At 46.2% G+C, this 13,614-nt stretch overlaps 1 protein-coding gene across 1 annotated transcript in view; it reads right to left on the bottom strand.

Annotated features, from left to right (window-relative positions):
• Positions 1-13,614, bottom strand: part of LONP1 (lon peptidase 1, mitochondrial) — a 36,996-nt gene that overhangs the window by 11,105 nt on the left and 12,277 nt on the right. The window contains exons 6-12 of the mRNA XM_081936090.1: positions 13,205-13,334; positions 12,808-12,891; positions 11,285-11,505; positions 9,885-10,023; positions 6,217-6,395; positions 3,245-3,332; positions 2,985-3,107 (exon numbers count right to left, since the gene is read on the bottom strand). Of these exons, the coding sequence (XP_081792216.1) occupies positions 2,985-3,107; positions 3,245-3,332; positions 6,217-6,395; positions 9,885-10,023; positions 11,285-11,505; positions 12,808-12,891; positions 13,205-13,334 (964 nt within the window). The remainder of the gene's footprint in view (positions 1-2,984; positions 3,108-3,244; positions 3,333-6,216; positions 6,396-9,884; positions 10,024-11,284; positions 11,506-12,807; positions 12,892-13,204; positions 13,335-13,614) is intronic.

Below are 13,614 nucleotides of genomic sequence, written 5' to 3'. Positions count from 1 at the left end.
ATCCAAGAAGCTTCTTCAGCTCTGACTGGATAGTGGGGAATGGAAGGGTTTCTGCAAGGAATATAAATCCTTCCATTCCCCACTATCCTGCCAGAGCTGAAGAAGCTTCTTGGATGAGAAGTGAAACGTCTTCAAAGAAAAAACAAGTCCAGTTGCCTCCTGAAAAAGCACCTTTGGGACAATCATGACTTGGATGACTAAGAATCTCTGTAGACTTTCTGGTCCAGGGTTTTCGGCATTATATACTGTATTTTTGGAGTATAAGACACTCCGAAGTATAAGATGCACCTAGCTTTTGGGGAGGAAAATAAGAGGGGGGAAAATCTGCCTCTGCCTCCCAGCAGTTTGCCTCCTTGCACCAAACAGCAAACAGTTCAGAAGATATACACTGTTTGTGGTGTTACGTTTCAGACTATACTTGTACAGATGCTGTTAAAATTGATGTTGCTTTCTGGAAGTATAGTTATTCTCTGCTATTTAAAAAAAGATACAATAGCACTGGGCCTCTTCAGATCAAGCATTTATTTTTAAAAGCTTCTTCATTTTGTTAACTTGTCTAGAACATTAATAAAGCAATCTTTAAAAATTAAGTCTAATAATTTGAACATTCTATAGGCATTTATAGTTAATGACTTACCTTCTTGCAGCAAAGAGCAAACAGCCTGTTTCAGTTTAGCCCAATTAGAAAGAAAAAAAACTCTGCCTCTGCCTCCCAGCAATTTGCCTCCTTGCACCAAACAGCAAGTTTCACTTTCAATTTCAGCACCCGCCTCCCTGTTTGCTGCAAGGAGGTAAATTGCTGGGAGACAGAGGCCAAAGGGTGGGGGCCAGTGGGTGGGGCTACATTCAGTATATAAGACGCACTCAAATTTCACCTTCTTTTAGGGGGGAAAAAGGTGCGTTTTATACACCGAAAAATATGGTAGCTAACAAGAAGGCTCTGCACATAAGCAGAACTGGAATTGGAAGATTGGAATTAGCTCTTACTGGCCAATTTGGTCAGTTGTTCAATTTCAATCACAGTTCTTCAAGTAACATAAATAAAAACATATAAAAACTAAATCAAGGAGATAGTAAAGTCAACAGAGACAGGTCCTTCCTAAAAACTTTTAAATCCACAATCTTGTAAATAATTAAAAAAAAAAACTAGTTCCCTCTAGGAGAATTAAACTAATCTCCTTTCAATTTTTGAAAAGAAAATAAGTTAGACCCTGAGCTAGTTTATTCCAGTTACCATGTTTCCCCCGAAAATAAGACCGGGTTTTATACGGCACTAATTGCACCCGTCTGTCTGATGATCTTAACTGGAGCTTATTTTGGGGGTAGGGCTTATATTACGAGCATCTTGAAAAATCATGCTAGGGTTGGGTCTTATTTTGGGGGAAACAGGGTGGCAGAAAGGATCTTCCTTATTCCTGGCCTGAAGTGTTTAAATAGAGAAATCATGGATCGAGGTCAAATGACCTACAGCCCCTCCTGGTGCCAGAAGGAAAAAACAGGAGTCATCTACGACATACAAGATAAGAACTGCAACAACCTCTATGTAGGACAAACAGGCAGAAGACTGGAAGAACCAGGGGGAATAAAAATTGATTTTTTAAAAAAATAATAAACAACATTAATTTTTTTAAAAAATTTAAAACAGATTTTTTTCATTCAAATCAGATTTTTTTTAATCAAAGTTATTTTAATAAAATGCCTTTGGAATAAAAAATATATCTAAAGGTAGTTTTCTATTTAAGATACATTAATAATTTAGTTTATTCAGCATGAAAAGGAGCTTAGTTATGTAGCCTGAGGCTGTATATTCTGCAATATTGGGGCTGTCGGTGAGTCAACCGCGGGTCAGAGGAAAAGCCGCTGTGGGACAGAGATGACAGTTGCTCTTTAAAAATTATGATTTAAATCGAGTTGATTTAAATCAAGCCTTTTTATTGATTTAAAATGTGATTTAAATTGACTTGATTTAAATCAAATCCATCCATGAACACCAACATGAACACCAACAGAGTTGGCCTCCTTAGGGTGCCGTCGGCCAGACAGTGTCGGCTGGTGACCCCCAGGGGGAGAGCCTTCTCTGTGGGAGCGCCTTCCCTCTGGAATGAGCTGCCTCCGGAGCTTCACATAATCCCTGACCTCCGGTCCTTCCGACGCGGCCTAAAAAGTTGGCTTTTCCAGCAAGCCGGCCTGGCCTGTTCATTTTTAACTTATTTTAAATGTCTTGTCTTTTAAATTCGGTTTGTTTTTTTTTGGATATGGATTTAATTTTTTAAAAAAACTTTTGGGATGTATGTTTTTTAATGTTGTACGCCGCCCTGAGTCCTTTTGGAGAAAGGCGGCATATAAATCCAAATAAACAAAACAAACAAAACAAACAAACAAACTGGAAGTCAGAAGACGTGACGAAAATTCTTTAATTTCGCAACACGGAGACAAGTTTAACCATAGGAAACCAAGTGGGAAAATGTGTCAATCCTTGACCAGGCCAAGTCCCAAAATGCCAGGGAATTTCTAGAAGCCTGGCGCTCTAACCAATCAGTGATCAATAGACACAGAGACATTAACAGCATCTAAAGACTATGCAAAAGAGATGATCAACCAGCCCAAAACAGAACAAAGAGACTCCAGCACCTCTCCATCCGTAATCAGCACCCAGTTTAGCATAGAGTCATCTACAGACCAACAATCAACAAAGCAATACCCCCAATCAAGAAACTGCCAAAGACCCATCAGTAAACAGCCCAACCAAAGAATCCTCACACCACCCACCCAGACAGGCATGACACCAGAATATAATCTGACAGTAAACAGTTACTAGCACTGATGATGTTACTAATTAGGGTAATGAAACGTCTGCAAGAAAACTAGCAAGCTCGGAGAGCACCAAGGACCCCTCGTTTCAACTCTAAGCTACAAATATTCTCCTTTATTGGTGCTAACTCTTCTTTCCCAGAGGCTGGGAAATCCAATGGGGAAAACCATACCTTGGAGAGATCCACGGCCACATCCAGGTAGTGGTCCAGGAAGTTGGCATTCTGTTCTGGGTCCAGCAGCTCGAGGAGAGCGGAGGAAGGGTCTCCTTGATAGCCTCGCCCTATTTTATCCACCTGCATCATGGAAAGAACAAATCCGTCGCTGTCACCCAACAGAATAAACAAAAAACCAAACAAAAGGGAGCCAAATAACTGCAAGGCTGGATTTTGAAACCGGCTAGGGAGGGGTTTCGTCTGTCTGCCCTCCTCACCTCATCAATCAGGATCAAAGGGTTTTCCGTCTTGGTCTTCTTCAGGCACTGGATGATTTTCCCCGGCATGGCTCCCACGTATGTCCGTCTGTGTGGAAAGAAGTGCAATGTAAGCATGCAGACCGGGTAGAATTCTTGCTTGTTTTTAAAAGTGCCCTCTTGAGAGTCCGTGGGCAAGGATTAGCAATAGCAATAGCCCTTAAGCCCTACACACCACCAGACTTTATAGCACTCTCTCCGTTTGCAGAGTCAGCCGCTCTGGGTTCACGTTTTACCCACCTTGGAAGGGCGAAAGGCTGAGTCTACAGTGGGGCAAAAAAGTATCCCAGGACCACACGGGGGGACCTAGTGAATGACCTGCAGAGAGCTGGGACCAACGTAACAAAGGCTACCATCAGTAACACACTACTCCGCCAGGGACTCAGATCCTGCAGTGCCAGACGTGTCCCCCTGCTTAAGCCAGTACATGTCCGGGGCCGTCTGAAGTTTGCTAGAGAGCATTTGGATGATCCAGAAGAGGATTGGGAGAATGTCATATGGTCAGATGAAACCAAAATAGAACTGTTTGGTAAAAACACAACTCGTCGTGTTTGGAGGAGAGAGAATGCTGAGTTGCATCCAAAGAACACCATACCTACTGTGAAGCATGGGGGTCGCAACATCATGCTTTGGGGCCGTTTCTCTGCAAAGGGACCAGGACGACTTATCCGTGTACAGGACAGAATGAATGGGGCCATGTATCATCAGATTTTGAGTGCAAACCTCCTTCCATCAGCAAGGGCATTGAAGATGAAACGTGGCTGGGTCTTTCAACATGACAATGATCCCAAACATACCACCCGGGCAACGAAGGAGTGACTTCGTAAGAAGCATTTCAAGGTCCTGGAGTGGCCTAGCCAGTCTCCAAATCTCAGCCCCATAGAAAACCTTTGGAGGGAGTTGAAAGTCCGTGTTGCCCAGTGGCAGTCCCAAAACATCACTGCTCTAGACGAGATCTGCGTGGAGGAATGGGCCAACATACCAGCAACAGTGTGTGCCAACCTTGTGAAGATTTACAGGAAACGTTTGACCTCTGTCATTGCCAACAAAGGATATATAACAAAGTATTGAGATGAACTTTTGATATTGATCAAAGACTTATTTCCCACCATAATTTGCAAATAAATTCTTTCCAAATCAGCCAAAGTGATTGTCTGGATTTGTTTTCTCATTTTGTCTCTCATAGTTGAGGTCTACCTATGATGCCAATTACAGGCCTCTCTCATCTTTTTAAGTGGGAGAACTTGCACAATTGCTGGCTGACTAAACACTTTTTGCCCCACTGTATATTTTCAACAAAAATGACTCTTAGGGAACCACTGCTTTGCTTAACCCTGCTGCAACAAAGGTTGTAAAAATTCATGTGGGTGAGCCAAGGTAGGGTCATGAGTTACATTGGGCAGGCTCCATTATGGTTATAACTTGAGGACTATCTGTCTACAGAGATTCCCAGTCATCCAGGTCACGGTTGTCCCAAAGGTGGCTTTTTTAGGAGGCAACTGGACCTCCTTGTTTTTTCTTTGAAGACCTTTTGCTTCTCATCCAAGATGAGTCCGAGGACACAGATAAACCTCCAGTGCTTCAACGACCCTTTAAAGCAGTGTTTCTCAAACTTGGCGACTTTAAGTCCTGTGGACTTCAACTCCCAGAATTCCCCAGCCAGCTATGCTGGCTGGGGGATTCTGGGAGTTGAAGTCCACAGGACTTAAAGTTGCCAAGTTTGAGAAACACTGCTTTAAAGGGATGTAAATGACCAGCTGTCATTTACGTCCCTTTCGGGAGTGGGGGCGGTCTATAAATATGAATAATAAATAAAATAAATAAAATAAGGAATAGAAATCCTTCCGTCCCCCACTATCCTGTCAGAGCTGAAGGAGCTTATTGGATGAGAAGCGAAACATCTTCAAAAGAAAAAAACAGAAAGTCTAGTTGCCTCCTGAAAAAAGTACCATTGGGATAACAGGACCTGGATGACTGAGAATCTCTACAGACTTTTAGCTATACAATTTGGGATGAACACCCTTTGAATGGGGTGGGAGTAGGAATGGATTTGCAGAGAAAAAAATTGCAGACCACAGGAACCAGGAGCACTACTTCAAGTGACTCTGAGGACACAGATAAACCTCCAAGTGCTTCAAAGACCCTCTAAATCAGTGTTTCTCAACCTTGGCAACTTGAAGATGTCCGGACTTCAACTCCCAGAATTCCCCAGCCACTGGCTGGGGAATTCTGGGGGTTGAAGTCCGGACATCTTCGTTGCCAAGGTTGAGAAACACTGCTCTAAATGAATGCAAATGACCAGCCGTCTGCAAAGAATATAAATCCTTCCATTCCCCACCATCCTGCCAGAGCTGAAGAAGCTTCTTGGATGAGAAGCAAAATGTCTTCAAAAGAAAAAAAACAAAGTCCACTTATCTCCTGAAAAAGCACCTTTGGGTTGTGGCCTACTTGTATTGCAAATTGTAAAACAGATCATTCCAATGATTTGTAGTTCCAGAAAAAATAGATGTGATTATGGACAAGGAGCTGTTAACGGTCTAAAAATTATGCAAAATGTTCTCCATCTCAAGCAGAGTCAACTTCTCCTTACTTGCCATTCAGGTCCCAGGAGAATTTATATTACATAAATATCCATGCACAGGCGAGACACACCTTTTCAGCTGGAGAAAGTAGGTGAGTGTCCAAGGTGTGGCAAAAAAAAAAAAAAAGCCAACAGGGCATCCATGACAGCATGATCTATGTGCATGGCAGTGCTTCAATTGCTGCATCACAAATGCGCTCTTTTTGATCATGCTCTGTAGATAGCCCTGCACACCTGAGAGCTAAGCTGCTCAGACCAGAAAGAGATGGATTAGTTAGTCACTCCCCCAACCGAGCATTACAGCTCTAGTCCTTTGGACAAGCCCTGCCAAGGAAGCCCGAGATGCACCGACCTGTGGCCCTTGATTTCTGCCACATCCGTCATGCCGCCGACGCTGAAGCGGAAGTACTCCCTGTTCAAGGCACGAGCAATAGAGCGGGCAATGCTGGTCTTCCCAACCCCTGGAGGGCCGTAGAAACAGAGGATCTTGCCTTGCGTGGAGCCTCGCAGCTGGCTGACAGCAATGAATTCCTGGGTCACACAAGCAAGAGGAACAGAGCGTGTGAATAAAATAGAATAGAATAGAATTAGAATAGAATGAGAATTAGAATAGAAATAGAATAAGAATTAGAATAGATTAAGAATTAGAATAGATTAAGAATTAGAATTAGAATTAGAATAGAATTCTTTATTGGCCAAGTGTGCTCTCAGTGTACATAAAAAGATACATTCATGAAGAATCGTAAGGTACAACACTTAATAATAGTCATAGGGTACAAATAAGCAATCAGGAAACAATCAATATCAATATAAATCATAAGGATACAAAGCAAAGAAGTTACAGTCATTCAGTCATAAGTGGGAAGAGACGGGTGATAGGAATTGATGCAATGTTGCTTGTCCAGCTTTGGCTAGAGAGGTTGGGAAGACAACCCAGGCCTTTCTTTTTCAACCTGCTGGTCAGTGAAAGGCCTGGGGGAGTAAGACCAATAGGTGTTTGTTATGAGCCTTAGGTCACGGTCCGAGCTCTCACCTCCAGAAACAACACAGTCTCATACAAGTCTTGGCCTGAAGCGTTTTAATGCAGGCTAGAACAGCCATGGCAAACCTTTCTGCCATTGCGTGCCAAACGCGGGGAAGCACGGGGGGGGGGGGATGCACTGGCGTGCCACACCCATAATGCTATGCGTGTGACACCCCCCCCCCACGCAAGCGTGTGCAACCCCTACCCTCCTCCCATTTTTGGCACGCACGTCAGGCCTGTAGTCATATTCCCTTTTAGGATCTTTGGCCTGCCACACTCTCTCTTATTTCATTATGCTGTTTCATTAGTGTAGTAATTGGGAGGAGGAATGGAAAGGAGTAGAATTGTGGAATGTGTTGTTGTCATTCTTTTCTAGAAGCCAAGGTCATCTTTTGTCTCCGCACCTCTGCACCTGACCGGAACCAGCTGGGTGGCGATGCCAGCGTGGCCGAAGAAGATTGGACCATGTGACGGATTTATGGGTGTGGGGATAAGATCATGAACTTTCAACTGGGCGGAATCCCAGGAAGCTTTTAGATTTGGGATTCCACAGTTTGTGCCAACATGTCTGTCTTATTAAATTGGAACTTTAAGGATAGCTCTGCCTTGGACACTAATTTAATTCTGCATGATATTTGGAACGCTGACAGTGTGATGGACACGTTTTTCACCCACCCACCCCAGGCTCCAGAGGTCCGGGGCACCTTGTTTTGCATGCCCAGCTGGTTAACTCCCCCGGCGCCACCAGCTTCTGTAGTGTACGGTGGCTGACGGTCGTGTGTGTGAGAGAGAGAGAGAGTCCTGCCAAAGAAACTGCTGCTGCTGCTACCTGTATTACTACTACTACTGAGGCTGCCGGACTGCCCGCAGTTCTCTTTCCTCCTTCTCACCCGTCCTCCTTCAGGGACTTCCCACCCTCTGCTCTGCATACGGCTTTGCCCGGCTGCCTCTTTCCTATGCTCCCTCCCCCCCCCCAGCGATTCCGCTCAGCAATCGACCCCTCTCCGCCCGCCTGCCCCGTGTCTCTTGGGAGCGGAAAACTCAGGGAGCGGGTGTAAATAGGGCGAAAGCTGCCAGGTGTACTTTTTTGAATGGAAGGGAGCAAAGGGATTTCGGAAAGCTGGGGAAATTGGGGCGTCAGGACGGTGCCCCTGCATTGAGGAGCTTAACTTGATTTCACCTCCCTGACGGCGGGATAATATTAACGACGGCAAGCAGTGGGTTCCTCCCCCCCTCCCCCCCAGCATGAAGTTCTTCTGGGATAACATGGAGTAAGTCCGAGCTGAGGATGAGACAGTCAAGTGGCCGCAGCAACCCCATGCCAAGTCAAAATGCCTGTGCTGAGAACCGTATGATTCTTATTCCAAAGAACTTGCTTTCCAGGCAGCAGGATTGGCTCTAGCGATCCGAGCCAAATTCCGCGTTCCTAAAGGAGCTTTTGCGCGCTCTCTCTTTCGCCGCCTGCAAATCCCACCCCCTCACCTCTTCTCCTTCCTCCCGGCCCTGCCAGTCTAGTCTGCAAAGCTCCCACCCCCCCACCTCTCACTCCATGCTGCAAAGCTCGACAGCCCCCCAAACGCTGCAGAGCTCCACTTTGTTTCTCTCTCCTCCCCCCAACACCACCGCTTGCCACACTCCACACGGCAATCAGCGGAAAATTCAGCTTTCCTCCTCCAGGTTAGGGAGGGAAACCCACTACTCAGGCGCCCTGTGGAAAGCCCCTGTGCGAGCGAACACGCCGAGCAGTTACATTTGACTCGCAGATGTAAACTAAACCTCCAGCTGCTCTGCTCTCACCTTCAGCCTCATTTGCCAAAACCTCCCCATTGATAAAATGTTCTCTTTCTCTCTTCCATTAAGCCCTACAGAGGCTCAGTCCAATAATGCTGTTACTAATAACTCGATTCTATGGAGCGTAACTATCTCCCTGAAGCCTCCGGAGGGAGAAAAAATGCCCCCAATGTCCAAACCGCACGTCCGTTCCCGAACGTCCAGTTTGTGCATTGAGTTATTTTTCGCCCTCTGGAGCTTCAGGGAAGCCTCCGAAGAGCAAAAATGAAGGCCAAAATCAGCTGGCCAGTGCACGCATGCCCAAGAAATGGCTCCTCGTGCCACCTGCGGCACACGTGCCATAGGTTTGCCATCACGGGGCTGGAATCTCGGCACGAAGGGAACTAAAGTTTAAGTCAGCGCTACTTGTTCGCGCCACACAGCTGATTTTCAAGGGTTGGAACACCCCCCTCCCTTTCCCAGCTGCTTCCGGACGTTGGGAAACGACAGCTGTGAACTTCGTCGCTTCTCCGACTGCATGCCGGCTCTGTTTCTCCAGCTGGGATTTGCGTTCCTCTGTCCGTGCCACTTGCACACCCTCCCATGAGTTCAGTCCTTGTATAAGCACACCCTCCCAACCGGTAGAGCGTCCCCTTCCTCCCTCGGGGTGTTTCCCCCCCCCCCCCATATATGGCAACCCAGAGACAGCATGCTGGAGGCTCGCCGTTTCGGGGGTTGAAATCTTATGCCCATGATGGTGAACCTATGGCACGCAGAGCCATCTCTCCAGGCACACCAGCCGTCGCCCATTGCTCTTCCATGTTCCGGCACGCTGATCTTTGCGGACGCGGGAGCATCGGAAACCAGAAGAGGAGCGGGCGACAAAGCTTCCGGTTTCCAGCGCACACATGGAACGCACCAGTTGGTCTTCGCACGTGCATGCATACCAAAAAACAGAAGCTCAGCTTCCCTATGCGCACATGCGCACTGGGGAGCTGCTCTTCCAGTTTCCGGCACACATGCACGCTCCCATTTCAGCGCATTGCTGTAAAGGTTTGCCAACACTGCCTTATGCCTATTCTCTCCACCAGACTTCTCCAGTTTTACATCCTTATGATATACTTTAATCTGCTTTTCTAAGGAATGGGGGTAGCTCTCTAAAAAGTCTAACATCGTTGACCTGGGAGCAAGATATTAAACCAACAGAAGAGATCCAGAGTCCTTACCAGCACTCTTTTCTTCACGTCCTCCATGCCATAATGATCCTCCTCCAAAACCTCTTGGGCCCTGGCCAATTCCAGGTTCTCCTCACTGCATTTGCCCCACGGGATGGAGGTCAGCCAGTCCAAGTAGTTGCGGGTGACACTGGCAGAAACCAAGAGAACATTGACATCAAAAGAGCACAGGAGAAAAGCTGGCCCAAACCAAACTGAAGGTGGCATTTGAAGGTGGTCTGTGCTTTAAGAGATGGGCCAGGTGTAACTGTAGCTACAGGTAATCCTCAATTTACAACCAGTTCCTTAGCAACCCTTCAAAGTTCCAACAGATCTATCTGGGGAGCATTTAACAGCCTGCGTTCAAAGTTCTGACAGCTGTATGATCCTCCATGATCAAGGGCTGCGCTTCAGGCACTCAGCCACTGGGCCACGTTTATGGCCATCTGTGACCATCTTTTACAGAGTCTGGATCAAAACCCAGAACTGACTTCCAGTTTGTAGCAAAAACACACCCAAAGTAAACTACTGCTTTGCTTAACAACCAGGGGTTCACTTAATGACCACAGTGATTTACTTAATAACCATGACGGGTAGGCCCCATTACTGTCATAACTCAAGCACTGCTTGTATGTGTGTGCATGTGTGATGAACAACAGTGTGGACTTTCTAGTACTCCTTTTGTATCACAGTAACACTGCTATTTCGGAATGTACAGTGCTATATTTTGGGATGTAATCACTGTATGATGGGCTGTTAGTTTTTGTGTGTGTGCGTGTGTGTGTGTGTGTGTGTGTGTGTGTACATGCACACATACATATATACTACAAGCAGTGCTTGACTTATAACCGTAATGGAGTCTGCCCATCCCGGTTTTTTATACACACACACACAAATAAATAAAACTCCTAACAACCCATCATACAGTGATTACACTCCCAACTACATATCACTGTTAAAAGGTAAAGGTTCCTTTCCTAGGTAATGTGCTAGTTGTTCCTGACTCTAGGGGGCAGTGCTCATCTCCGTTTCAAAGAGCATCTCCGTGGTCATGTGGCTGCCATGACTAAATGCCGAAGATGCACGGAACGCTGTTACCTTCCCACCAAAGGTGGTTCCTATTTTTCTACTTGCATTTTTTTACATGCTTTCGAACTGCTAGGTTGGCAAAAGCTGGGACAAGTAACGGGAGCTCACTCCGTTACGCGGCGCTAGGGATTCGAACCGCTGAACTGCCGACCTTTCTGATCCACATGCTCAGCGTCTTAGCCACTGAGCCACCATGTCCCATGTCACTGTTACTGTGATACAAAAGGAGTACTAGAAAATCCACACTGTTATTCATCACACTTATTTTCCGGTCGTTAGGAACGACAAAGAAATGGCAGCTATGATCCAAAGTCTGGACTTACTTGAATTCCGAGGAGTGATTATCTAAAAGGCCTAATTTGTTCAGCTCCTCGTCGATCACGTCCATGACGTGTTTTGGAACCACCAGGCCTTTCAGGCGTTCTCGGAACTTCTCCTCAATGGCATCTTTGTCTTCCTTTTCCAGGCCCAGCTCCTTCTTGATGATCTTGAGCTGCTCTTGCAGGAGGTACTTGCGGTGAGTTTGCTTGATCTTTTCTTCCACCTGGAGATGGAACCAAATTGTAGCTTTAGACCAGGGGTGTCAAACTCAAGGGGGCTGGATCCAGCCCGCTTAGATCCACAGGGCTGCCCTGGAAACAGCGAAGGACTGGCCTGCGGTGCCTCTGCCAGCGAAAACGGGCTCCCGAGCTCTGTTTTCAGCTGCAATGGCCTCTTGCAATCCTTTGGCAGCACAAGGGGCTAGGGAGGGCCGCAACCTCCTCTTCTCTGGAGTCCACATACTGCTTAGCATGAATGAGTCATTTTTAAGTATGGATGTAATTTTTAGATATGAACAGCAACAGGATAAAGGATGACCCCACTTTGATTCAACACAGCCAATAAATATGTCTGCCTGTTTATTTATTTGGGCTTTTTAAAAGTATTCATTTATCTATTTATTTGTAGGGGGATGTGGGGGGGGGGACGCAGAAGCCAACAAAACCATGGGGCTGGCTCACTGGCTGAATTGTTAGTTCTGTACTGTTAGAATTCCCCTTCCTGGAATTCTTCAGCTTCTGGAATTTTTATACTCTTGTTTTGATAATTTTAAAACTTTAAATCCTAAATTATTCTGATTTATTGATGATATTCTATATCATCAATACCAGACCCCCCCCCTCTCGGAGGGAGATGGACAGTTAAGATATTTGAAGTATAAATAAATAAGCAAAGCAAGTAACTCAAAGCAACAAAAATACCTAATACTCCTTCCTCCTCCTCTTTTCCCCACAATCACAATTCTGTCAAATGGGCTGAGCTGAGAGAGAAAGAGGGAGGGAGGGAGGGAGGGAGGGAGGGAGAAGGAAAAAGAGGGAGGGGGAGAGAGAGAGACAGACTGGTGCAAACTGACCATATGAGTAAAGGGCCAATATTTATATTGCTGTTAAACACACATCTGGTATTCCAAAGGCCAATTCCAGCAGAGGTTCAGAAGAACTACTAATCCCAATATTAAAAGAACCACTGCAGGGTAGACTACGGCGGTCCGGGTTTATATCCCCATTTAATCAGAAAATTATTTAGGTACCCTTGGGCCAGTTATTCTTAATTTGTTTAATTTGAAAATTAAATATCAACAACGTTGTTTCTAGCCAAATCACAGAGGTCACCTATTTTAGCCCCAACCTGGAAGGAAAAGAAGCAAGCTGCACGTATTTTCAATCAAAACAAATTCATCCTTGACCCAAACTTTCCTCGTCCAAAGCCCGCTAATTTCCATCTCACTACAGAGGAAGGATAACCAATTCTTGAAGAAGACAAGAAGAATCTCCATTTCCCCCCACCCCCACTTTGCGAGCCTCACCTCCCGCCCGAGTCGCTGTTGAAGCTTGCTCAGCTCGTATTCTTTCTTGAGGAGAGAAAGTGCTTTGTAGAGGCGTTTTGGTATCTGGGAAAAGAGAAGCAACAAAACAGGTTCACATTCACTGGGCCAACCAGTGCGGTCTGGGCAGCTGTGCCACCCAACCGTCACTGTTTAAAGCAGGGGTGTCCAAACTTGGGAACTTTAAGACTTGTGGACTTCAACTCCCAGAATTCCCCAGCCAGCCATGGCTGGCTGGGGAATTCTGGGAGTTGAAGTCCACAAGTCTTAAAGTTCCCAAGTTTGGACACCCCTGCTTTAAAGGGTGGTGAATTATTCCCCATTGCTGAGTCTCATCAAACTCAGCCTATTGGTGGTGTGGCAGTCTCTTCCCCCTTACGTTTGTTTCTTCGAGGACGTCCTGAAGCTCATGGGATTCCGCTCCGGTCAACGCTGCGCCCATGTCACTCAAGTAGATGGGATTGTCAACCACCCTTTGTCCTGCCTGCATCATCTGAAGCACAGATTCTCTGCAAGAACCACATTGAAGCATGTGTCAAAGGAAGGATGCATCTAGCATGGAGATGTCAAGCTCAAGGCCTGCAGGGTGCTTAGATCTGGCCCTCAGGGCCACCCTGCAAACAGCAAAGGACCGGCCCGCAGCGCCTCTCACAGCAAAAATGGAACTCGGGAGGGCCGTGTGCAGCCCTCCCAAACTCCATTTTTGCAGGCAGGGGGTTGCAGGAAGCCGTACCAGCCGAAAACGGAGCTCGTGAACCTGTTTTCGCTGGCAGAACGCTCAGGCCACCA

Source organism: Natrix helvetica, assembly GCF_964273705.1.
Source record: "Natrix helvetica genome assembly, chromosome: 1".
Taxonomy (NCBI): Eukaryota; Metazoa; Chordata; class Lepidosauria; order Squamata; family Natricidae; genus Natrix; species Natrix helvetica.
Note: the sequence above shows the minus strand (reverse complement) of the source record. Positions and strands in the feature narration are given on the sequence as shown.